The following is a 27,494-nucleotide window of genomic DNA, read 5'->3' as shown; positions in this document are numbered from 1 at the left end:
AGACGCTCGCGATCAGGAATGATCCATTCTAACAGGATAGTTCAGTTTATAGATACAGGGTAGAAACAGGCCCTTCGGCCCATTGAACCCGCCCCGACAAGCGATCCCCGCACACTAACACTAGCGGACTAGGGACAATTTACAATCTTTACCAAAGCCAATTAACCTACAAACCTGTACGTCTTTGGTGTGTGGGAGGAAACCAGAGCACCCGGGGAAAATCCATGCAGTCACAGGGAGAACGTGCAAACTCCGTACAGACAACACCCGTGGTCTCTGACGCTGTGAGGCAGCAACTCTACCGCTGCGCCTCCGTGCTGCCAATATGCGATAAAAGGGTCTGTGAAAATGAGGGCTTTAAGCATAATAACTGCGAGTGTGTAATAATTTGAGAGTTAAAAGGACATATTGTAATTCTACTTGTTTCCTGATTCTACCTAACAATAGCCGACTATTACAGCTGGAAAGAATCTTCTTATGGAACTGTGTAAGAAGGAACTGCAGATGCGGGTTTAAACCGGAGAAAGACACAAATAGCTGGAGTAACTCAGCGGGACAGTCTTTTCCTCCAGAGATGCTGCCTGTCCCGCTGAGTTACTCCAGCTTTTTGTGTCTATCTCTTTGTGGAGCAGTTGCAGTGAACACTGTAGGCTGCATAGAAGCAATGGCTGTGGACCAGACCTCTGCAGTAGATAGTGGTCCACGTTTGGTGTAAGACACTGTCTAACAAAGTGGTTCCCAGCAGTTGAAGATTAAACATGTTAAGTTCCGTCTAGCAGGTATACTACATTAACCAACAAGAATAGAGAACAATATTGTATCAAATTAATCCAATTGGAAAGCATTTTTTTAACCCAGAAAGGGATGAGAATGTGGAACTGGGTACCAAGTGGATGGTCTAGACTCATATAAGATGAATATAATAGAGACTATAATAGCTGGGAATAGAGACTTATGTAACAAGGATAGCTGGGGAAAAGCAGGAATGCATTGAAACTTTAGTATTGGAATAACTCAATAACTTATTGCAACACTGAATACATTTTGTATTCCATTTAATATTCGGTGATGAATCCTAACCAGTCCCGGGTGGCAATTGCAAACACGAACAATTCTCCTTCGGGGGTTGGGGGGGGTGGGAGCTTTGCGAGTTAACGGCTCAATCACTGCCCTCGAGACCTTCAGTTCTGGGCAAGTTTGTATCTCTCTTCCCTGCAATATAAAATAAGATCAGATATAATTTTTTAAAAATCAAAAAATATAAATATCAAGACTGCAAACAAACAATTCTCAATAACACGACTTCTTATTTAGCTTCAACTTAACAGGAAATACAACACCAGTTACCTCTTCCTTTAACTAACTGCGCAATGATGTTTGAATTCAGTTTGTGGCTATTGTGAATTTGATACTGAGTCAGAGGCCTTAGTGTTTGCTTCATTAGATCTGGTGGTAGTTAGACAATTTCAGAAGCTTTGGAGAATGCAAGACCATAGTTGCACAGGGTCTCAAATGTACAGGAACAGAATGGTCAAGAGACCAATAGTTAAGAGTGTTAACTATTAAGGCCGGTTAAAGCAATAATAGACACAATAAATAAATAAATAAATAAATAAGCAATAGTCCAATGAATTAATATTCAGTAATACTTGGGAACCAGACCATAATAATGCCAAGCTGTCATCCATGGTGTAACCAAAACAAAGTCCATAGAAGACACAAAATGTTGGAGTAACTCAGCGGGCCAGGCAGCATCTCTGGAGAGAAGGAACAGATGACGTGTTGGGTCAGACCCTCTGTCTAAAGAAGTCTGAAGAAGGGCTCTGACCTGAAACATCACCTGTTCCTTCCCTCTAGAGATACTGCCTGACCCTTTGAGTTGGTCCAGCCATTTGTGCTGATTTATCTTCGGTGTAAACCAGCGTCTGCAGCTCCTTGCCACAGAAGGAGGGTGGTATTTAACTTCATGAGGATCCGTCTGAGTTTTGGATTGACAATCTAAGAATAACCAGACTCCTTCATTGTAACTGAAGTATGTTAACACCACTGTGAGATTCGTGGCCACAGCACCACTAACTATAATCCTTATTCTGTATTGTCTTTGATTCTGCTCAGGTTTGTGTATTTAAGTCATCAATAAATAAAATGAGATGTGGTTTACTGCCTTGGGGCAAACTGGTCATTCATCGTCTGTTATAGAACAGGAATAGGAACAGTCCCTTCAGCCCACAATGCCCATGCCTAACATGATGCCGAGTTCAACCAATCTCCTCTGTCTGTACAATATCTATATCCCTCCATTCCCTGCCCATCCGTGTGCCTATCCAGAAGCCTTGTGAATGGTACTTTTGTGGCTGCTTCCACCACCACCCCAGGCAGCGCGTTCCAGGCACCCACCACACTCGATGTAAAATACCTGTCCCCCACATCTCCTTTAAACTTTGTCCCTTCACCGTATAACTATGGCCCCATTCAGCCTTAATGCTGCTACGTTAGCTTTGTCCCTCACCAGTTTTGACAGATTAGATTCTAGGAAATTCAATGTTCCAATGAAATCTAGCTGCTGTTCCACTTGAATTTATCTCTTATTAAAATGTTGGCTAAATAAACAAAGCTCGTCATTTGCTAAAGAAAGCTGCATAATATAGTGAATGCTGCTTGCTGGATTTATTTTGGCAATGCTGCCAACATTACTGAAAACATTGGATTCATTTCCTGGCCCAGGGGATCTCCACATCGCCCCACTTCCTCGTTACAACTCCTTCTTGCCAAACATTCTCCTCAGACACTCTTAACTCTTAAACATCGAGTCTGTAAAAAGGTTGTACAGTCTCCTTTACGTGGAAAGCTTCCGTGATAACTTTGCAACAGGAGAGCTACAAGAATGAATCGTTCATGTCCAGGGGAGCTTATATGTTAGAAACATAGAAAATAGGTGCAGGAGTAGGCCATTCGGCCCTTCGAGGCTGCACCGCCATTCAATATGATCATGGCTGATCATCCAACTCAGTATCCTGTACCTGCCTTCTCTCCATACCCCCTGATCCCTTTAGCCACAAGGGCCACATCTAACTCCCTCTTAAATATAGCCAATAAACTAGCCTCAACTACTTTCTGTGGCAGAGAGTTCCGGAGACTCACCACTCTCTGTGTTGTAACCCCACAAACTCCTGCCTTGTGGAGTCAATCGGTGTGCAGTAACACCCTCATCATCCCAGGCCTATCATTGGCGATACAACCCCTTCCACAATGAACGTTGACTCAATCATAACGCTACTGTAACGAGGAAATGTTGCAAATATTGTGGGAGCCAGCCTTGTTTCAGTGAGAAGTTAAAACAGCCTCTAACACTTGGTAGCACTGCTACCTCACAGCACCAGAGACCTTGGTTCAATCCTGACCTCGGGTGCTGTCAGTGTGGAGTTTGCACGTTCTCCCTGTGACCACATGGGTTTCCTCAAATGCAATAATTAGAACAAGGGGTCACTACTCATTGGAGTTTAGAAGGATGAAAGGAGTGGGGGTGCGGGGGGTGAAGGGGGCGGGGGGAGGATTTCATTGAAACCCACCAGATAATGAAAGGCTAGATTAAGTGGACATGGAAATGATATTTCCTGTATTGTGAGGAAATAGAACCAGAGGGGACAGCCGCAGAATAAAAGGAGGTAACTTAAAAATGGAGACAAGGAGGAATTTCTTTAGCCAGAGGGTGGTGAATCTGTGGAATTCATTGCCACAGACAGCTATGGAGGACAAGACGGTGAGTATTTCTAAGGCAGAGATTGATATGTTCTTGATTAGGAAAGGTGTCAAAGGTTATGGGGAGAAGGCGAGTGAATGGGGTTGAGAGGGAACATAGTTCAGCCATGATTAAATGGTGAAGTAGCCTCGATGGGCTGAATGGCCTAATTCTGCTCCTATTCCTTTGTCTTGAGGTCAAAGGGGAAGAATGTGGAATATAGTTCTCAGCATTATAGCACATCAGTTCCAGAGTCCAATGTCCGCAATGGGGTAGAGGTGAATTGGGCAGTAAGCTTCCTAGCTTATGGAAGGATGGTTCAGAAGCCTGATAACAGAGGGGAAGAAGCTGTTCCTGACTCTGGGGAAGTACCATTGCATCCCTTGCATTAGTCGATGTCTGGCCTCCGGGATGAGGCAGCTCGTGGCAGTGACCACTGTGTACCAACCTGCCCACATGCCACAGATGTTGCAGAGAGTCCTCTTCAAACAAAGTCTGAAGAAAGGTTTCGGCCCAAAATGTTGCCTATTTCCTTCGCTCCATAGATGCTGCTGCACCCGCTGAGTTTCTCCAGCACTTTTGTCCACCTAAAGCTGAAGCAAGCTCTCACTCGTTCCTTGTCACACATGGGACACTCATGTCAAGTTCAGACATGACAGGAGTAGAATTAGGCCATTCGGCCCATCGTCAACTCTGCCATTCAATCATGGCTGATCTATCTCTCCCTCCTAACCCCATTCTCCTGCCTTCCCCCCCATAACCCCTGACACTCGTACTAATCAAGAATCTATCTATCTCTGCCTTAAATATATCCACCGACGGCCTCCACAGCCTTCTGTGGCAATGAGTTCCACAGTTTCACCACCCTCTGACTATAGAAATTCCTCCTCATCTCCTTCGTAAAGGTATGTCATTTTATTCTGAGGCTACAGCCTCTGGTCCTAGATTCTCCCACGAGTAGAAACATCCTCTCCACATCCACTCTATCCAGGCCTTTCACTGTTCAGTAAGTTGCAATGAGTTGCCCCCTCATCCTTCCAAACTCCAGCGAGTACAGGCCCAGAGCCATCAAGCATGTCCGAGCTTCTGCATTAGGGGTTGTACAGCTCCTCCAAGTGATACCATGACCACTGTCAACTTGGAGTGGGAGCCAATGACTTTGTGAAACGTCAATAGTTCTCCAATCACCTCCATTACATGTTTTTATGTTCACTGATAATAAATTGTGCGGCACATTTAAACATACAAGTTTTCAACCCAATATCTGGGCCATATTGTGAGGTAATCTTTATTTCTTACCTGACTGACTGACTTTGCTTGGAGAGAGGATCTGGAATAGAAGCAGTGATGATATCAGCTCAGTCATGGATTAGTACATTTCTGTTCATTATGATCGAGACAATTGTGCATTAACTGACAAAGACAAGCCAAACTCAACAGAAAACATTGCAGCTTGCTGTTTCAGCTCAAGGTATGTTTTTAATAGTGTGAAATATTAATCACTGACAAACAACCTCTCTGGCACTGAATGTTTATGGTGAAACTCGATGGTTTCCTTCATTAGATGAGCACCAGCCGTTCTTTATTTGTAAATGCATATTCACATGCCTACCCAATAACAAATTAAATAATACAGATATGCAGGGAATTGAGGCATGTGGGTCGTGTGCAGGCAGTGGAGGGTGGTGGCTTGTGTGGACATTGCAGTCTGAAGGACCTGTCGTGTAACTGGACTTAAACACCTTCTGACTTAATGACTCACCAATGATTTTAGATTGGCCTCAGAGACTGAGGATGTCCATGTTGTGATGCATATAGTCACAGAGTGATACAGTGTGGAAACAGGCCCTTCGGCCCAACTTGCCCAACATGTCCCAGCTGTACTAGTCCCACCTGCCTGCGCTTGGACCATATCCCTCCAAACTTGTCCTATCCATGTACCTGTCTAACTATTTCTTAAACATTGGGATAGTCCAGGCCTCGACTACCTCCTCTGGCAGCTGACAGGTCCTGTTTCTGTGACATATCTCTCTATGATTCTATGCATATGGCTCGGGTACATTCTGCAGGTAAAGGACCCACTTGGGTGTAGAGAACATAGGATGTAGCCGTCTGTGACAAAGGCTACCTTACACTTGTCCGATTGATGGAAGTTAATTTAACTGGACCTTCACTCAGTGAGTGGCCCCATTCACTAAAGCCAGCTTAAATTTAGCTACAATCTCCAACAAGGGTTAAGAATCCTAACGCTGGCTCTACATCTGAACTGCCTGAGGGAGCGCAGTTTTACGACGTGATTTCCAGCTTGCATTAAAGGAAAGGGCATCAAAATTTGTATTCCTAAATATCAATTTTCAATGAGTGTGAATGTTATAACATGGCAGTGCATGAATTATTGATCAATATGTAAGGGTTAGTGTATTGGAGTGTCATTATCCTCTCAGTAAGAAGAGGGAAGAATATTCAATATTATTTCAGCAAAGAAAAGACACTGAATGGAAGCTGTACTAGCTAATTTGCATGCACCAATCTGCATATGCTTCTTTGCATGTGTTTATTTACACATGCTGATTTGCATGTAAAAACAAGGAACTGCAGATGCTGGCTTACAAAAAATGACAAAGTGCTGGAGTAACTCAGCGGGTCATGCATCATCTGTAGAGAACAGGTGACATTTTGGGTTGGAACTATCCTTCAGTGCATTTGCATGTACTGATTTGCATGGTGCTGATTTGCATGCTCTGATTTGCATGGTGCTGATTTGCATGGTGCTGATTTGCATGCTCTGATTTGCATGCTCTGATTTGCACGCACTGATTTGCACGCACTGATTTGCACGCACTGATTTGCATGCACTGATTTGCACGCACTGATTTGCACGCACTGATTTGCATGCGCCAATTTGCATGGTGCCGATTTACATGGTGTTGATTTGCATGAGGTGATATGCATGCTGTGATTTGCATGCGGTGATTTGCATGTGCCAATTTGCATGGTGTTGATTTGCATGGGTAGATTTGTATGAACTGACTTGTATCAGCTGATTGTCACATGTTGATTGTAAATTGACAATCGCGGCTCATTCAAGGCTTTGGTTTGTATTTGCACTGAAGATGATGTCGCTGTGCTGGGAGGCTCACTCCACCCTCTCCAACAGAGTGACAACTCTACATCACTGAGGATTAGTGATTGAAGGGACATTGTGAACAGTAGAATGACATGCACACTCCCAACACTGGACGTCACTATAAAATCTGACATTGACACCAAACTAATTACATTCTATCAAGGTAACATTAGAACAAGGGGTGTCTTTAATTCTGTGAATTGTCATAACATCTTACCCGTTAAATCGTTTTCATAGATGTGCTTCTTAATCATGTAAATCTTTATTACGAGAAATGTGACAACTAGAAAAATTCCTATTCCCGCTCCCATCAGCGCATACTTGAGGTCTGGAAAAGAGGAGAAAGCTGTGAGTGCTCATAAACTGTGAACCGGGAGACACTATTCCAATCACGGAGGGAGCTTTAAACACACAGGTCACCAAGGAGACAGACATTTGTACAGCACCGAAACTGGCCTTTCTGTCTGTCCTCTCCACGCTGACTGTTGGCCTTTTGGGAAGCTCCCATTTACCCACATTTGGCACATATCCCGAGAAAGCCTTCCTGTCCACATATCTGTCTTAAAATGTTTTCAGAAAGTCATTATAGCATCCGCTTCTATGAGGTGGGAGATTGCAATCTTCATGTGGTCCGCCCTGTTTCGACGAATGCAATCAACCCGGCGTGCACAATCAAATAAGATCAAATAGAACAAGTTGTCCTACAACTTTAGGCTGTGCACGCCATACGCAAGCTTCCCCTGGCAGCTCATTGCAGATACGGACGGCCCTCTGAGTGAAACATTCGCCTCTTACATCCCTCTTAATTCCGTTCCCTCTCACCTTATGCCTCTGCCCTCTAGTTTTAGAATCCTCTACCCTGAGAAAAAGACTGTGATCGTTCACTTTATCTATGGCCCTTATACAGCTCAGTAAGGTCACCCCTCAGCAGCAGGCTTGGAAGTTCATCAGCCTCTGTAAATTGTTCTTAGTTTATTGGGAATGGGGGAGGGAGTAGGATACCATAGAGCTGGTGTGAGCAGGTAATTGATGGGAGACGTGGACTTGATGGGGCGAAGGGCCTGTTTCCATGCAAAACATAAACTGAAAATATCTGTGCACAAATTTTGGACTCAGAAAGATTCTGACCCTCGAACACTTGTACAAAATGCACAAACCCACAATAAACCTGGAGGTGCAGCTCGGAAGCTGAACAGATCAAACATTACCCACCAACTTCATCTCCATCTGTTCCAGTGGCAGATACCTTTGTCGTAAAATAATCTGCAAAACAAATGTGAAGACATTGATTGAATCACAGTGTAACGCACACACAGTGAAGCCCCTGTCCCACTGTACGAGGTAATTCAAGAGTTCTCCCGAGTTTTCCCCTGATTCGAACTCGGAGAATGTCCGTAGCGGGTTGGTAGGAGTTCGTGGATGTCTTGTAGCGGCTCGTAATGCTAACGGGACATCCGGTAAACACGTGACTTTTTTCATCCATGTAAAAAATGTCCATGAGTAAAACAATACTCGTGATGAAAAACATTGTTACTTTTTAAGGTACACACAATTGCTGGGGAAACTCAGCGGGTGCAGCAGCATCTATGGAGCGAAGGAAATAGGCGACGTTTCGGGCCGAAACCCTTCTTCAGACTGATGGGGGGTGGGGAAAAAAAGAAGGAAAAGGGGAGGAGGAGGAGGAGCCCGAGGGCGGATGGGAGGGTGGGAGGAGACAGCTAGAGGGTTAAGGAAGGGGAGGGGACAGCACGGGCTAGCCAAATTGGGAGAATTCAATGTTAATGCCATAAGGACGCAAGGACCCCAGACGGAATTTTTACTCTTTACTTTTTACTCGTACGAGCCGCTATAAGACATCCACGAACTCCTACGCATCCTACGGACATTCTCCGAGTTCCAATCAGGGGAAAACTCGGGAGAACTCGTGAATTACCTCGTACAGTGGGACAGGGGCTTAAGTACAAGGGCTAAAGATAGACGCAGCGTGCTGGAGAAACTCAGCGGCTCAGGTAGCATCTCCAGAGAAAAAGAATGGGTGATGTTTAGGGTGGGGACCCTTCTACATACCCTGGGGTGACATGAAAATCCAACGACACAAATTCTACCTTACGTTTAAAAATCTTTATTCAAGCTAGTAATATTAATAATAAAACGATTCCTGGTATTCTAGACTGATACAGTATATATTCCATTAGTTTAATTATAGATAGTTAGGATGAATATTCAATGAGACATAAGAATTGGAGCGTGTGTGTTGAATGATATGAAATGGACAGCTATAAAAACGGATGTTTCTGACTTACAGACAAAGCATGGATAAAGTGACAATAATGCTGGAGAGATGCAGGGGGTGAGGCAGTATCTATACTTACTTACTGCCTATTATTGCCTCCCGGCATGTAGGGCAGCAACGAAGGTCCTCCACTCAGTGTTGACTCCTTCAGTTGCTGTTTCCGTAACATATGTGTTTTACGAGCCAGAGTTGTTAGCCCTGTGCTCAACCCCCAACCTGGAGGACCAGTGGATTGCTCTTCGTCTCGCCTCTACCCTTAGACCTGTTCAGCATGGGAGACCCTAACAGGAGACGAATCTCCCGCTGGCATAGCTCTAGGGGTCACTGAGACACACAAGCACCCCGACCACGACAAGCTTGCAATCCAACTGGGAGGAGGCAGCATCTATGGAGCGAAGGAATGGGGATGTTTCGGGAAGGGACTCACCCAGAAAATAATCCTACACCTTCGCTCCATAGATGCTGCCTCACCCACTGAGTTTCTCCAGCATTTTTGTCCACCTTCGATTTTTCCAGCATCTGCAGTTCTTTCTTAAACATGGATAAAATGATGCTCACAGTCTTTTTCCCATTGTAGATGATTCTAAACCTAGGCTTAAGATAAGATGGGAGAAATTTAAAAGGGAGTTCAAGGGCAACTTTGTCACTCAGAGAGGCACCTGTACCTGGAATGAGCTGGGAGAGGAAGCTATAAAATGGGTAGAATTATGACTGGAAAGACATGTGGACAGATGTATGAATGGGACGGGTGCAGAGGGATGTTGGCCAAATACAGGCACAAGACCCTAGCCCATTGCACCAACTTGTTTGTGTGGACAAGGTGGACCGAAGGGCCTGTTTCTGTGCTGCACAGCTCGATGACTATGATCCAAGTTAGCTTATGGAGAGGAATCTGTTTATAATAAACTGCTTGTATTCATTCATCATTTTCTTGACAACGATAACACTGCAGCTTAGAGTCTCTAACATGCGACGTCATTGTACAGCACCAGGAAGTCTAAACAAGTATCCAATTTAATGAGTTTGAGAAATCCTCACAGGCAATAATCGGACCCACGGTCTGTATCGGACAGCACGGTGGCACGGCAGTGGAGTTACAGCCTTACAGCGCTTACAATACCAGAGACCCATGTTCAATCCTGACCACGGGTGTTGTTTGTACGGAGTTTGTACGTTCTCCCCGTGACCGCGTGGGTTTTCGCCAGGATCTTCACTTTCCTCCCACGAGGTTTGTAGGTCAATTGGCTTGGTATAAGTGTAAATTGTTCCAGGTGTGTTAATGTGCGGTGATTGCTGGTCAGTGTGGTCTTGGTGGGCCAAAGGGCCTGTTTCCGCACTGTATCTCTAAACCAAACTAAAAACATCCAGACTGGGCGGTACCGTCCACAATAACCCTAGTAACGTCGCGGTGGGAGCTGATAATGAAACTGCTGTCACAGAACAGTCAGACCTGCTTCACTGCTACTCAAAGGAGACCAAACCAGACCAGTCTGAAATCTGGACCCTCCTGTAGTTACCCACCACCCACCTACAATATTCAGGGACAGTGTCTTCCCGGCTGTTATCTGGCACCTGAACCATCCTATCACCCACTAGAGAGTGATCCTGAAATACTATCTACTTCAATGGAGACCTTCGGACTACCATTGATCGGAAAGGGTTTCGGCCCGAAACGTTACCTATGTCCTTCGCTCCATAGATGCTGCCTCACCCGCTGTGTTTCTCCAGCAAGACTGTTAACATTGTTGTACAGAGGGATCTTAGAATCCAAGTCTATAACTCACTGAAAGTGGAAATACAAGTAAAGAAGGCATATGGTATACTTGCCTTCATCAGTCAGGGTATTGAGTATAAGAAGGGTCTCGACCCAAAATGGCATCTATCTTATTCCTGCAGAGATGCTGCCTGACCCGTTGAGTTACTCCAGCACTTTGTGTCTATCTGCAGTTCCTTGCCTACTTCCTTGCATTCACTCTGCTAGTTTACCAGTTCTGGCTCTGCAGAACACTCACATTTTTTACTCGGAGAATGGCAACCAGTTGGAACCTTCCATGTCACCCCAACCCCCAACCATGATCCGGCTGACAACGCACATTCACAGCCTCTGAAATCTGACTGAAGAATCAGTGAAAACTTTGGACACATTTTAATTCTCACCTCAGGTTAAATGTGCCGAGATATTTGTAGACTTCTAACACAACATGACACCTGGGCTTTGTCTTGGGTCACAGCAGGAGACGTGGCAGGGAGCCAGCTACTTTCCTATGCACTGACCTCTTTAGTGAGAACCCAGCATTGTTCACAGTGCTGGCAACCAGGGATGAATGCTTCCTCAGGGGGGACTATGCACTGGACAATTCCATGGCATGAAGTGCAGATGCTGGACTCATGCCTGAACACCAAGTGCTGCAGTAACTGTATGAGATATTCTCCACGTGATGCCCCCAATCTGAGCCATAACCCAGAGGTTGACTGGACCCCACGCGCAAGCCAGAGTCAGGGTGCAAGTAAAGCTCTCGTTTCTCTCCTATCCTCTCCATCATCTTTACTAGCTCTGTCAGTTATTGCAGCATCAGCAGTTGTATGACCCTGGGATGGTCCGCAGTTGATTTCATGGTCAAGGGCAACAAGGTCAAGGTTTAGTACTGTATTCGCAGTATACTCTCATAGCATGGAAACAGGCCCTTCGGCCCAACTTGCCCACACTGACCAACACGTCCCATCTACCTGCTTTTGGCCCATATCCCTCTAAACCTGACCAAATGTTTCTTAAACTTTGTGATATTACCTTCCTCAACTACCTCCTCTGGCAGCTCATTCCATGCACCCACCACCCTTTTGTGTGAAAAACTTACCCCTCAAGTTCCTATTAAATATTCCCCCTCCCCCCCACCTTGAACCCATGTCCTCTGGTTCTCGATTACCCTACTCTGGACAAGAGACTCTGTGCATCTACCCGGTCTATTCCTCTCATGATTTTGCTACAAGGACTGGTGCTGCAAGTATGGTCAAGTTCTTCTTCACTGTAGAAAGGTCCTAACCCAAAACGTCACCTATCCATGTTCTCCACAGATGCTGCCTGACCCACTGAGTTACTCCAGCACTCTGTGAAACATCACCTATCCATGTTCTCCACAGATGCTGCCTGACCCGCTGAGTTACTCCAGCACTCTGTGAAATGTCACCTATCCATGTTCTCCACAGATGTTGCCTGACCCGCTGAGTTACTCCAGCACTCTGTGAAACGTCACCTATCCATGTTCTCCACAGATGCTGCCTGACCCGCTGAGTTACTCCAGCACTTTGTGAAACATCACCTATCCATGTTCTCCACAGATGCTGCCTGATCCACTGAGTTACTCCAACACTCTGTGAAACGTCACCTATCCATGTTCTCCACAGATGCTGCCTGACCCGCTGAGTTATTCCAGCACTTTTGGACTTTCCATGTCAAGAAGCTTGTGAGCTCTGAACAAGCTGAATTTCTCAAATGTTATGAAATTCCTTTGCCAAATTGATTATCTTTAGTTTTCTTTTCCTAATTTGACCATCAATTTACTCTCCAGTTGCCAAAGTTAGGAAGCAACGCTAATTGGTTGTTTTCCACCTGAAGGTAATACAGGTGAGGTGACTGCACTCACCTCATCTGGAGATGATTCACCAGCATGTCCATAGCACCACCGTATTCAGGAGCAGCTTCTACCCCACTGTTATCTGGCTACTGAACTGTCCTCTCATAAGATATGGATGTAGTTCCGATCTTCCAACCTCGGCTAGTCTCCCCCATCTGTGGGAAGATGTTTCCCACTAGTGGGAGAGTCTAGGACCAGAGGGCACAGCCTCAGAATTAAAGGATGCATCTTTAGAAAGGAGAAGGGATTTCTTTATAGTCAGATGGTGGTGAATCTATGGAGTTCACTGCCACAGAAGGCTGTGGAGGCCATTTCAATGGATATTTTTAAGGCAGAGATTGATAGATTCTTGACTACCCATCTACCTTTATAGAGACCTTTGGACTGTCTTTGATTAGACGTTACTGGACTTTGTCTTGCTCTAAATATAATTTCCTTTATCCTGTATAAGTACACTGTGGGTGTCTTGATTGTAATAATGCCCAGTCTTTCTGCTGACTGGATAGCACACAACAAAGCAGTTTTTCACTGTACCTCGGTACACATAGCAATAAACTCAACTAAACTAGCATCATATAAACTCAGATTTAAAAGACTATCTCTGTCACTTAGAAGACAAAGTTATTAAATAAATGAAATATGTTTTTAAGGTAAATAAATTAAACAAGAACATATAACAGAAAATACAATGTATGATGAATGCAAATTCCAGTATTCCTGACCATCGTTTATCCTTCCGCTAATTCCACCATAATTAAAACCCTTGAATAGTTTATAGAAATACAAATAGCTTCCATTGGTTGAAGGTCTAATGAGGAGGGATTTACTGTCCTTGGCAAAAGAACGTGAGGCGAGATGAGGAAAATATTCTTCACATCGCCTGTGGTTAGGATTTGGAATGAACTGTAAAATAGACCTTGGCAGTAGATTTAAAACTAAGTCATTAAACAATTGTGATAACTACTTGGAAGAAACATAGCAGAGGTTTCGGGATGGACGGGAAGGCTTGTTGTGTGCGGACATTGAAAGAGGCAACAGACTCAGTGGGTTGAATGGTTTTCTCCATTGCCGTTCTTTGGTTCAATGGTTCTAACACTCACTGACTAAGGTCATAAGGAATAGGAGTAGAATTAGGCCATTCGGCCCGTCAAATCTTCTCCGCCATTCAATCATAACTGATCTATCTCTCCCTCCCAACCCTATTCTCCTGCCTTCTCCCCATAACCTCTGACACCCGTACTAATCAAGAATCTATCTATTTTTGCTTTAAAAATATCCACTGACTTGACCTCCACAGCCTTCTGTGGCAAAGAATTCCACAGATTCACCACCCTCTGACTAAAGAAATTTCTCCTCATCTCCTTCCTAAAAAAATGTCCTTTGATTTTGAGGCTGTGGCCTCTAGTCCTAGACTCTCCCACTAGTGGAAACATTCTCTCCACATCCACTCTATCCAAGCCTTTCACTATTCTGTAGGTTTCAATTAGGTCCCCACTCATTCTTCTAAACTCCAGCGAGTACAGGCCCAGTGCCGACAAACGCTCATCATAGTTTAACCAAGGTTGCTGAAGGGTTGGCTCCAGAAGTGATGCAGGCTAAATCTATAAGGTATTCAGTGGCCATTCACCCCAACCAATGTCTGGCTCTTCCGGGCAATATTGTCCATCAGTGAGATCCTGGGGCAACAATGTCCTAGTTCATTGTAATGTCCCCTTTGCATTATAGTGCTGGTGATGAAAAGCCAGCAGTCAAAGTGCTGAGTCATCTCCCATTACCAGTCTGTTGCCTAAACAGGAAGTCCGAGCATTTAATTAGAGGCATGGCTGACCTTCAAGAGTCTTCAGATTCCTGTCCACATGTCATTGCTAAACTACAAGGATTCCTGATTGGGAAAGCAAGTTCTGTTTTTATAAACAACTACAGGCCTTGTGTGTTTGTTGCAGGCTGTTGCTGTCATTATTTTAAGACTGCTCTTGCAATGATGCTGGGGATTCTCACAGATCATCACAAGATATAGTGTCCACGCACTGGACCCTGGTAGGAGGGAGACACAAAGATGGTGTACGCTCACAGGAAGAATGATTTGCATCTGTGTCGCATTTTTCTCATTGCCTTCAATCACCTTTTAAAATCTTGAAGGGTCATGTTGAGGTGAAACTATTTCCGCATTTAATAACTAGGTCGGGGCGGGAGATTGCAACCTTCACGTGGTCCGCCCTGTTTTGACGAATGCAATCAACCCGGCGTGCACAATCAAATAAGATCAAATACAACCAGTTGTCCTACAACTTTAGGCTGTGCACGCCTTATGCAAGAAGAAAATAACTGGGATTTAAAAAAGGTCGACACAAAATGCTGGAGCAACTCAGCGGGTCAGGCAGCATCTCTGGAGAAAAGGAATAGGTGATGTTTTGGGTTGGAACCCTTCTTCGGACTGACTGTAGTAAAGGGGAGAACTCTTTACTACAAAGGGGAGTAACAGAAACAGGCCCTTCAGCCCAACTTGCCCATGCTGACCAACCAAGTCTGAAGAAGGGTCTCGCCCCGAAACGTCACCCATTTGCACGTTCTCCCTGTGACTGCGTGGGTTTCCTCCGGGTGCTCCGGTTTCCTCCCACATCCCAAAGACGTGCGGGTTTGTAGGTTAATTGGCCCCCCGTAAACCGTGAGTTGATGAGAAAGTGGGATCACATAGAATTAGTGTGATTGGCAGTCGGCTTGGACTGGGTGGGATGAAGGGCCTGTATCCATGCTGAATCGCTGAACCAAAACTAAACTAAAACACAAGGGAGGCTGTTGTTCAAAACCACATCAAGACCAGTCTGGTCATCACAGGTTCTACAGGGCACATGCCGAAGGAAAGTGACAATAGGAAGAGGCCAAGCGGGAAATACTTGAGTAACAGGAACTGAAATGTATGTTTCACTGCCCGGCAGATCCATTGCACAAGAACAGCAACCAATGTCTTCTTGCGTACAGCGTGCACAGCCTAAAGTTGTCGGTCAACTTGTTCTATTTGATCTTTTGTTTGTGCACGTTGCGTTGATTGCATAAAGGCCCTGTCCCACTGTACGAAGTCATTCAAGAACTCTCCCGAGTTAAAAAAAAAAAATCAAACTCGTGGTAAGCACGTAGAATGTACGTAGCGGGTACGTCGGAGCTCGGGGACGTCTCTTAGTGGCTCGTAACGCTAATGGCAGGTACTCGGGAAACGCGGTAAGCTCGTGAAGATTTTTCTACATGTTGAAAAATGTCCACGAGAGCCCCGAGTACCTACGAGCGGCCATTACCGTAATTCTCCAAGTTTGAATCAGGGGAAACTTGGTAGAACTCTTGAATTAGCTCGTACAGTGGGACAGCCCCATTAGTCGAAACAGGGTGGACCACATGAAGGTTGCAATCTCCCACCCCGAGGCCAACCGTATAATTAAAGGAGTCAAGGTCAGAGATTCTTTAGTGGTTATAGGGTGTCGGCGTACGTATCTATTAAAGAGTAAGCTACATTTTTTCAACAATATTTTTTCCAGCTACCGGGTGACACAGGAATGCAGCGGTAGAGTTGCTGCCTCACAGCGCCAGAGACCCGGGTTCAATCCTAACTACGGGCGCTGTTCTCCCCGTGACCGAGTGGGTTTTCTCCGAGATCTTCAGTTTCCTCCCACACTCCAAAGACATGCAGGTGTGTAGATTAATTGGCTTGGTATAATTGTAAATTGTCCTTGGTGTGTGCAGGATAGTGTTAATGTGTGGGGATCGATGGTCAGCGTAGACCCGGTGGGCTAAAGGGCCTGTATCCACGCTGTATCTCTAAACTAAACTAAACTAAATATCCATAATGTTGGGGACACTTTAAGGGCATGAAGAATAGGAATAGAATTAGGATATTTGGCCCATCAAGACTACTCCGCCATTCAATCATGGTTGATCTATCTATCCCTCCTAACCCCATTCTCCTGCCCTCTCCCCAAATGAGTGGAGAAGCCGGGGATTGAACCCAGGGCTTCATACATGCAAAGCGTACACTCTAGCACTGAGCTACATCCCCTGCCCATAGCTTGCAATGTAATAACTGAACTCCAAGTTTAAACCAGTACATTTTCTCATTCATTCACTTAAGTTATTCATTAGCTAAGCACGATTAATAGGGATGAGCACACAAGCTGAGCTTGATGAGGTGATGCTGTTGAACGCTGAGCTGTAGTCAATAGGCTGACGTACTTGTTGCTCTTGTCCAAGTGGTCCAGCTTAAAGTGGGGGGCCAGCGAGATCGCACCCGCTATTGATGGTTGTTGTGGTCAAGAGTGTTTGATTGTCATATCTCCCAGATAGAACAAGAAAATTCTTACTTGAAATGATAACTGAAGTGGGTTCAGATCTTTAATAAGGCAAGTTGACTTGTGTTGTAACAAACCTCTCAAAGCACTTCATCACAGTGGAGATGAGTGGTCATTGAGGCTTGTCACCTTACTCCTGGCCACCGGTATTATCAATAACTTTTCTAAAGTAGGCAGGAACCTTGAACCGTGGCAGTAAGAGGTTGAGGATGTCCGCAAAAACTCCAGACCAATTGCTCTGCAAATGTTTAACATCAGAATTTGGGAGATCCAAATATAACAAAAGTCTGCAGGAAACAGGAAGCCAAGATGTAGATGGTTTGTCCTGATGTTTTAAATGTATGTTCAGCCCCGACACAAAACTGCAAGAATTGGCATGGTAAAAGAAAACACAAAGAAAGCGCTGGAGTAACTCAACGGGTTCGGCAGCATCTCTGGAGGACATGCATAGATGACATTTTGGGTCGGGACCATTCTTCAGATTTGGCAGAGTCCTTCTCTAACCCAGTGGAGGTCTAGACTTTCAAATGTGCGAGGTTCCTCAGGAGTCCCCCGTTAATTCTAAACATGTTTGAGTACAACTACTTAAAACTTTATTTTTTCTCTGTGCAAAAGTTCTCAATTAATCTCAGTCTGTTACTGGGAAGTAAGTGGCTGATTGCGGAAAGTGCTGAGCCATCGGAATAGTGTTACTGATCCCAAGTGGGCAATTAGGACCACGTGTCTGTACCCAGGGCCGAGAGAATATTTGACTCTGGGCTGAATCCCGAGAGATTGCCATTTGGTGTTTTTCCTTTGTGCAGCGCTGATCGTAACAGAGTGAGCAGTGAACATTTCTAGCCCCGCTGTTTAATTTGGCAAACTTATTCAACTTAAACATCCAATTCTACAATTCCGTACAAAAGCCTCCTGTGATCATTTGACATCTGGTGAGGTTACAAATCCCAGCATCAACTAAATCATACAAAATGTTCTCCACAATGCATGCCTTTTGACATGTCGATCAGATTTATCTATTCCATGTGTACTGCCTAATTCCCATTCCCACACACAACAGCAATCACACATTTGGCAGCATAAATATTCTCAATGCAGACCCCCCTCCCCCTGCTCTCTGTACCATATGCACCAGGCAGCTGTGGAGGCCAAGTCAGTGGATATTTTTAAAGCAGAGAAAAATAGATTCTTGATTAGTACGGGTGTCAGAGGTTATGGGGAGAAGGCAGGAGAATGGGGTTAGGAGGGAGAGATAGACCAGTCATGATTGAATGGCAGAATGGACTTGATGGGCCGAATGGCCTAATTCTACTCCTATCACTTAGACCTTATGACCGTTTGTAACAAAACCATCTCCTTATCTCTCCATCACATTATTAAAGCTTTCTTTAGTTAGATGAAATATACATTAAGCAACTTGATTTGCTCAGCCTCTCTCTGTTTTCTCATCGATAGATTTCTAACTCCCCCTAGTTATAGAATTCCTTTAAATAGCGTTCATGCAAATTTTGCATCTTGTCTGAAGCCTTAGTGTTAAATTTCACCTGAAGAAACAGCACCTGGTATCTCCACAGCAAAACGTTCAACATGGTTGTGAAGCAGTTTGTTTAGGCACACAATATTACTTGTGGATAGGACTGTGTAGGAAGGAACTGCAGATGCTGGTTTAAACTGAAGATAGACACAAAATGCTGGAGTAACTCAGCGGGCCAGGCAGCATCTCTGGAGAGAGGAATGGGTGACGTTTCGGGTCGAGACCCTTCTTCAGACTTGTTTGGTCAGCATGGGCAAGTTGGGCTGAAGGGCCTGTTTCTGTTACTCCCCTTTGTAGTAAAGAGTTCTCCCCTTTACTACAATCAGTCTGAAGAAGGGTCCCGACCCGAAACATCACCTCTGCACATCCTCCAGAGATGCTTCCAGACTTGCTAAGTTACTACAGTGCTTTGTGACTTTGTGTGTGATGCATCTTCTGCTGTTCCTTGTGTCTGCAATGATGATAGAGTAGTCTACACACCACACACTTGAAATAAATATATTCTAACTGCTGGTTAAATCCAAACCAATGATATTGAATGCTACTTCATGAGTAAAAAATCCTTTATTTATCTAACGTCTTTCAGCACATTACTCTTTCTTGTTCTTGGCTCTTATCTTTCTGCAAGGTATCTACAGAAGAATTCCTCTCCACGTCACTGACATTTTGTTTGTTGAATAAGTGGTTCATCAATGTGCCAGGCTTACTTCCCTTAAAAACAACTTCTGTATTTACACAAGCACTCTGAGAGATTTACTCCAAGCTGTCAGGAATATTCCCTTTTTCAAGATTTTATTTTTTGGCAAGATCTGTCAGGAGTATACTAGTTCCAACTAAGTGCAGTGTCGTCTGGAGTTAGGGGTGTCTGCCAACATTCCGTGGTTTGGTTTAGTTGAGCCCAACCTAGACAAACCCAGCCAAACCAAATGATAGCAACATTGCTGGTCGATGAGAGGAGGCTGCATACTTGCAAGAAATCCAATATGGGATCTTTTCCTTCAAGATTACAGGGCAAAGCACCGGCAATGCATCGCTGAATAGCTTGCCTCTGCAAAAAATAGTCCTGGCTGAATTATGGCTGTATCAGCAAAGGTTCACCCTGACTAAGCTCCTCAAATCTGGGCTGGCTCTGAGTGCTGATTGTCAAGGATTAAAGGCCCAGACTTAATTCTGTCAGCAGCTTTTCATCACTTGGCAGGATCATACTAGTACTCCCCGAATAACGGCAGGCTCAAGGCAAGCTCTATTCTACCTGCACTCATCTAAAAGTAACACTGAGAAGCTCTCATTTCTACGTTGTGTTTGGGACATCCCATGCAGTTCAAACAGCTAAAGAACGTTCATAGTGTAAATCACTGGTATAACACAGGACATAAAGCCAGCTGCCACTGCAAACCAAACTGCTCCAAGCAGTGGAGGTTGGCCCAGTGGAGAGATGATTTGCTGAGTTCTTCCTGCTATTCACAAGCAGCATCATTTTGCTTCTTAAACCTTCAGGAACCATCGAGATAGGTGAATTACCCCAATATTGGAAGGACGTGGAGACATTGGAGAGGGTGCAGAAGAGGTTTGCCAAAATGCTGTATGTGTAGGAAGGAACTGCAGATGCTGGTTTAAACCGAAGATAGACACAACATACTGGAGTAACTCAGCGGGTCAGGCAGCATCTCTGGAGAAAAGGAATAGGTGACGTTTCGGGTCGAGACCTTTCTGAAGAAGGGCCCTATTCCTTTTCTCCAGAGATGCTGTCTGACCCACTGAGTTACTCCAGTATTCTCTGGTGAGTCAGAGGTTAAGGGAAGACCTGATAGAAGTAGGAAGAGTCATGAGCAGCAGAGAGAGGGCAAACAGTCAGAACCTTTTTCTCAGGGTGGAAATAACAAAGACCAGAGGGCGTAGTTTTAGGGCCAGAGCAGGAAAGGTTGATAGAAAATGTGCACAGCAAGTTTTGTATACGGAGAGAGGTGGGTGCCAGGGTTTAATCATGGCAGAGACTGATGCAATAGTGGTGTTTAAGAGGCTATTAGATAGGTACATGTATATGCAGGGTATGGAGGGATGTTGATGATAAGAGTTGGTCTTGGCATTGTGTTCAACACAGACATTGTGGGCTGAAGGGCCTGTTCCTGTGCTGTCCTGTTGTACATTCTGGGTGATTTTATCCGTGCTGGAAGAACAGGAGGTGGTGCTGTTCCCCTGATTTGTTTGTTGCCCATGGAGATGAATGGATGGATGGAACTCCAGAAAGGAGATGTGAATGTTCCCCAAATGTTTCACACATGCTGTCACTGTGCAGCGGAGCACGTTGTGTGTGTGACTGGAAGCAAAGTCTAATGTGTCAATGTAATACCTGCTCACATCGGCACGATGTTACATACATGTCGTGCTAAAGAAAGAAGGCATAACATGCTGGAGTAACACAGTGGATCAGGCAGCATCCCTGAAGAACAGGGATAGGTGACGTTTCAGGTCGGGACCCTTCCTTGGATTTTGTGTTTTGTACATTTTATGTTGCTTATTTAAAGAACATGCACTGACATATTTTCTGAGATGCTTTTTCATCCATATCATCTGTAACTCTCACTAAGTTCATTGTTCATTCATTTAATTGGTTTGATTATTTTTGGTTTTACTTTTTTTTGTAGTAACTCTAACTATTGAACATCCACTATACTGTGCAGCTGGAATTTCCACTTGATTGTGCCGGTCTTTTACATAGGTACATAGATACATAGACAATAGGTGCAGGAGTAGACCATTCGGCCCTTCGAGCCAGCACCTTCCTTCACTGTGATCATGGCTGATCATCCACAATCAGTACCCCGTTCCTGCCTTCTCCCATATCCCCTGACTCCGCTAGCTCTAAGACATCCAGGGTTGTAGGTAACTTGCCCTCTGAATTTGCCCTTGCATTTAAGGCAGAACTAATGTATGAGTGATCGCTGGTCGGCGCGGGCTTGGTGGGCCGAAGGGCTTGTTTCCATGCTGTATCTAAACTAAACTAAAACACTCTCAAATATGATCCACCATGCACCTGGCTCAGGCTGTACTATGACCTTCAGTTTTGCACCATTATGGTCTGGTTACTGAATATTGATGATTATTAAGTGATTGTATTCTAGATTAAGAATAAGGAGTAAGCCGTTGATAACGGAGATGACGAAATACCTTTTCACGCAGAGAGTTGTGAGTCTGTGGAATTCTCTGGAGGCCGGTTCTCTGGATACTTTCAAGAGAGAGCTAGATAGGGCTCTTAAAGATAGCGGAGTCAGGGGATATGGGGAGAAGGCAGGAACGGGGTACTGATTGGGGATGATCAGCCGTGATCACATTGAATGGCGGTGCTGGCTCGAAGGGCCGAATGGCCTACTACTGCACCTTGTCTATTATTGTGTATTTATCTGTATGCTATTACATTAATGGGACTGTAAAGATGCTGCAACCAAGAATATAATTGTTCCACTCGCACTGTAAGTGACTATTATACACTCTTGACTTTTGGTCATGATAAAACCATGCTCAGACATATTACAAAGTCTTTACTAAGACAGACCACACCAATTCAAATATCAACATTAAAAATTAAATTTTAAATTGCCGACTTCCTTTATCAATTACACGTAGATTTTGCATTTGGTGATGTGTGAACTGGAAAGAAAAAATGTTTTAAATTACAATTTCGAAAACCAAAGTACTGGAGGAACTCGCTGGGTCGGGCAGCATCTATGGAGGGAGTGATGTCTATTCCCTCCACAGTTACTGCCTGGTCCGCTGAGTTTCTCCAACACTTTGTTTTTTTACTCAGGACTGCAGCATCTGCAGGTGCTATGTCTACAGTGCGGATATGACCACTCCGATCAAAGCAACCACATCATGTGCCACGCCCCTGCCCACCCCATCTCAGGCTTCTCAGAAACCAGCTCACATTCATTGGTTTATTATAGAACTCCATGGCATCTGGTAAAGCTCATGGTAATTAATAAGATGCCATTTTGATATATTTTTGTAATGTTCTGTTACATTTCTAAACCAACATGATTTTATCTAACCAATTGTGCCATTTAGATTGGTTTAATTGAGCTAACTACCTCCTTACAATTATTAAATGAAACTATTACAACTTTCCATTGCAATTCAAGCATGTAATCTGAAGCAGTAATCCACAGAAAATGTAAAAACGTAATTATGGTTGAATGAAGATTTAACAGCAATTGTTAATTTTGGTGTTGGCTTCCTATCAACTTTACTAAATCAATCCTCGTATCACAGCAGGGCTGTTGAACGTAAAGGTATGTTCAGAAGACAGGAGAATTCTCCATGGTGTAGACTAGAGGGTCAGACCCAAACAATAGCTAACAAGCAATATTTAGTGTTTAAGAAGGAACTGCAGATGCTGGAAAATCGAAGGTACACAAAAATGCTGGAGAAACTCAGCGGGTGCAGCAGTATCTATGGAGCGAAGGAAATAGGCAACGTTTCGTCCCGAAACCCTTCCGGGTTTCGGCCCGAAACGTTGCCTATTTCCTTCAGGGTTTTGGCCCGAAACGTTGCCCATTTCCTTCGCTCCATAGATGCTGCTGCACCCACTGAGTTTCTCCAGCATTTTTGTGTACAAGCAATATTTAGTGTGTACCACGGATTTCATCTCACCAATTCTACAATATGTTTCTTTTGAATTTGTATTTAAGAATGTGAACCATACTGTGATGGCCATGGTGGGGTTAGTTACATCAGAGAAACTTGGTTGTTCATTTCACAAAGTGCTGGTGACATTGGAATTCAGAACATAGAAACATAGATAGAAACATAGAAATTAGGTGCAGGAGTAGGCCATTCGGCCCTTCGAGCCTGCACCGCCATTCAATATGATCATGGCTGATCATCCAACTCAGTATCCCGTACCTGCCTTCTCTCCATACCCTCTGATCCCCTTAGCCACAAGGGCCACATGGAACGGTATACCCTCTCCCCTGACTCTCTGCCTGAAGAAGGGTCTCGATCCAAAACAACACCTATTCCTTTTGCCCAGAGATGTGGCCAGACACACTGAGTTACTCCAGCATTTTGTGTCTATCTTCGGTGTAAAACCAGCATCTGTAGTTCTTTCCCACACATACCAGAAGGTCAATAGGTTGTGCCCTGTAATTCAGATGAAATAATAGAATAGAATAGAATAGATAGAATTTATTTGTTATCATTTGAACCTCTTGAGGTTCAAACGAAATGTGGTTTCTGCAGTCATACACACAAGAAAAAGAACCAAGACACAACACAATTGACACAAACATCCATCATAGTGAATCTCCTCCTCACTGTGATGGAAGGCAAAGTCTTATCTCTCCCCTGCACTCCTCCCGATGTCAGAGTCAAAGCTCCCTGAGTCAATCTGATGAAGCAAGATAAAGTCCGATTACAGGCCCCCAAAGAGGTAGATGGGAGGTCAGGACTGGATTCTAGCAGGTCCGATGGTTCAGTTGCCTGATAACAGCTGGGAAGAAACTGTCCCTGAATCTGGAGGTGTGCGTTTTCACACCTCTGTACCTTTTGCCCAATGGGAGTGGGGAAAAAAGGGAATGGCTGGGGTGAGACTGGTCCTTGATGATGCTGCTGGCCTTGCCGAGGCAGCGTGAGGTGTAGATGGAGATAACGGCAGGGAGGTTGGTTTGTGTGATGGTCTGGGCCGTGACCACACACTCGATTATTACTTGCGGTCTTGGATGGAGCTGTTCCAAAACCGTGTTGTGATGCATCCTGATAAAATGCTTTCTACAATGCATCTGTAGAAGATCTTTGGGTTGGGGTTGGGGGTGGGGGGGGGGGGGGGGAGGGGGGATGGGTGTGGGAGTGGGGGGTGGGAGTGGGGGGTGGGGTGGGGGATGAGTGGGGGGATGAGCGGGGGGGGGGAGGGGGATGAGCAAGCTGAGACGAGGTAGTCAGTGTCAGCCTGAGTCATTCTGAAAGACTTGCATCCTCACATCAACAAAGCTGGTGAACCAATAGTACGAGTCTCTTACACAAGACTTTGTACAGACATTCCATAATCCTGTGCCGGGCAAGAACATGTTTAGCTGAGTTACAGCTGACATTTACATGAACACATTTGGAGGATTGTGTACAGTTCTGGTTGCCCTGGTGTAGGAAGGATATCAGTAAAGTGGAAAGGGTGCAAAGAAGACTTAGAAGGATGCCACCAGGTCTGGAGGATTTGAGTTATTGGGAGAGACTGGATAGGTCAGTACTATTTCCCTGGAGCATTGGAGCTGTGGTGTGACATTGTAGATGTTCATGAATCGTCACATTCTTTTAACCATTGTAGGGGAGTCTAAAGCTGGAGAGGGTAGTGGTGAGGGGGGAAAGATTTAAAAGGGAGTTGGGAGGCAACTTTTTCATACAGAGGATGGTGGGTATACGGCGCCAGCTGTCAGAAGAGGCAGCAGCAATGGACACAGTTACGACATTTGGAAGATATTTGGGCAGGTACATGGTGGGAAAGGTTTGGAGTGAGTTGGACCAGACACAGGCAAGTGAGATGAGCACAGTTAGGTTGGGATAGGCGAGTTATACTGAAGGACTTGCTTCCATGCTGTATGACTCTATGTCTGCATGTGTGAGCTTGCCGGGCTGGCGATAGAAACAGTGGGCATCTGGAAACATGTTGGAGATGTTACTGCTGCTGGATGTAACAGGTTTATTCCTCATTCTCAGACAGGAGGGGAGAAGGTCAAACACAGAAACAGCTTGCCCCTCTGAACAAGAACCAAAGAGAGGTGTAAGAACCGACGGACTTTCTCGGCGATATCAAGTCTCAAGACTCAGCTGATTGGAAACGTTCAGGGCCTGAACGAGAACTTTAAAGATGCTCAAGAAGACACTGCTGCCAGAACCAGGAACCGACAAGAGTACGTTTGCAGATTTGGGAGATCTTGCTCCTCACAAGGATCTGTTGGTCTCCCTGATGGTCACCAATTTACCAGGACACTGTCCTATATCCTGCAAGGCCACGGACAGGCAACGTAGAGTGGACGCTGTCCGGCGCTGAAGAATTGCTGAGCAAGACATTACAGCATGGACACCGGCCCTTCGCCCACCAGTTCCACACTGACCTTCGATGACCCCGTTCACACTAATTCCATGTTATTCCACTGTCTCATCCACTCCCTACACACTAGGGGCAATTTACAGAGGGCCAACTAACCTACAAACCCGCACGTCTTTGGGATGTGGGAGGAAAGTGGAACATGTGGAGGAATCCCACACGGTCACAGGGAGAACGTGCAAACTCCACACGGACAGTACCCGAGGTCAGGATCAAACTCGGGTCCCTGGCGCAGTGAGGCAGCGGCTCTACCTGCTGCACCAGTGTGCCGCTCCATATAAACAGATTATTTCACAGATCATTGGGTGTTGGCACCTTCTTTTGCAAAGGGATTACGTGGCCTCTAACAAAGATGGGGCTTGCAACAGAAAATAAGGTGTGAAATCCTCGGCCAACACTGGACCTTCTCTTGTGACACCCACTGCACTTCTCCTTCAGTGATTCACATCATCTAAGACAACTGATTATATTTAATTAATGGAAAGGCAATGCAGTTAAACAAAGTTGCTGTCTGAGCTGAGACTGTGAATACTGCCTCAGTGGACTGCTACTACACACATGTACGGTATCCCAGATGATAATCTAATATGTATCTAAGTACCTATTTATAGTGATACTTGTACTGAACTGTATACAAAAATGAATTTCACTGTCCCTGTGACAAATAGACAATAGACAATAGGTGCAGGAGTAGGCCATTCGGCCCTTCGAGCCAGCACCGCCATTCAATGTGATCATGGCTGATCATCCACAATCAGTACCCCGTTCCTGCCTTCTCCCCATATCCCCTGACTCTGCTATCTTTAAGAACCCTATCTAGCTCCCTCTTGAAAGTATCCAGAGAACCGGCCTCCAACGCCCTCTGAGGCAGAGAATTCCACGGACTCACAACTCTCTGTGAGAAAAAGTGTTTCCTCGTCTCCGTTCTAAATAGCGTTACCCCTTATTCTTAAATAAGGTACAATACTTAATTTCTTCCATTCCAATGTTCAATATAAACTGTTCACCAAGAACTGAAACTTTATTTGAGGTGCAGTGGGGAAAGTCTCTCGGGTTATCATAGACTCTGCTGAGTCCGCTTACAGGAGAGAGGGTGAACAGCTGATTGTGTGGTGTTGCAACAACAAGCTCTCACTCATTGTAAGGAACTAAGCATTGACCAGAAAGGGGAGGCTGGTTTTCATTGTTGAGTTAGTGGAGGAGAGAGTTAGCCGCTTCATATTGCTGGATGTTAACATCGCAGTTGACCTGTCCTGAGCCCAGCATAGAGAGGTAGAAGATGTAACCATGAAGTTGTATTCAGTCTCTCTACTTCCTTAAAGTTTACATATATCCTGTATGCCTCTGAATAACAAACTTTAACTGATTGTTTGCAGGTTAATTAGCCTCTGTAAATTGCCCCTAGTGTGTAGGGAGTGGATGTGAACGTGGGATAGCATAGAACTAGTGGGTCAAAGGGTCTGTTTCCATGCTGTAGTATCTTTAAATCAAATCTAAATGTCTGAGTTACATGTTGATGTGCAAACAAGTCTTCCAATAGAACTAGTAAACTACAGCTGTTCAACAAACATGAATAGTTTCCAACAACAAACAGCATTTATTTATTTTATATGAATATTTTTTACACTTACCAAGTGAGAGGATGATGGTTGGTAATATCTTAATCCAGCTGAAATCGTGAAGCATTTTCGTTGCACATTCGAGTAGCTGCCCGACAAGATGACTTTTAGACTTACAGTGAA

General features: G+C 44.7%; 1 protein-coding gene across 1 annotated transcript; it reads right to left on the bottom strand.

Annotated features, from left to right (window-relative positions):
- Nucleotides 1–1,040: 1,040 nt before the first annotated feature.
- tmem273 (transmembrane protein 273) lies at nt 1,041–27,494 on the bottom strand. The gene is made up of 5 exons (XM_033012617.1): nt 27,384–27,494; nt 8,079–8,129; nt 7,084–7,194; nt 5,039–5,069; nt 1,041–1,212 (listed from the first exon to the last, which is right to left on the bottom strand). Exons 1-5 carry the CDS (start codon nt 27,436–27,438, stop codon nt 1,182–1,184), a joined length of 279 nt encoding a protein of 92 aa, XP_032868508.1. The 5' UTR covers nt 27,439–27,494; the 3' UTR covers nt 1,041–1,181.

Source organism: Amblyraja radiata, chromosome 37 (genome assembly GCF_010909765.2).
Source record: "Amblyraja radiata isolate CabotCenter1 chromosome 37, sAmbRad1.1.pri, whole genome shotgun sequence".
Lineage (NCBI taxonomy): Eukaryota > Metazoa > Chordata > Chondrichthyes > Rajiformes > Rajidae > Amblyraja > Amblyraja radiata.
This window is presented reverse-complemented; position numbering and strand designations above follow the sequence as displayed.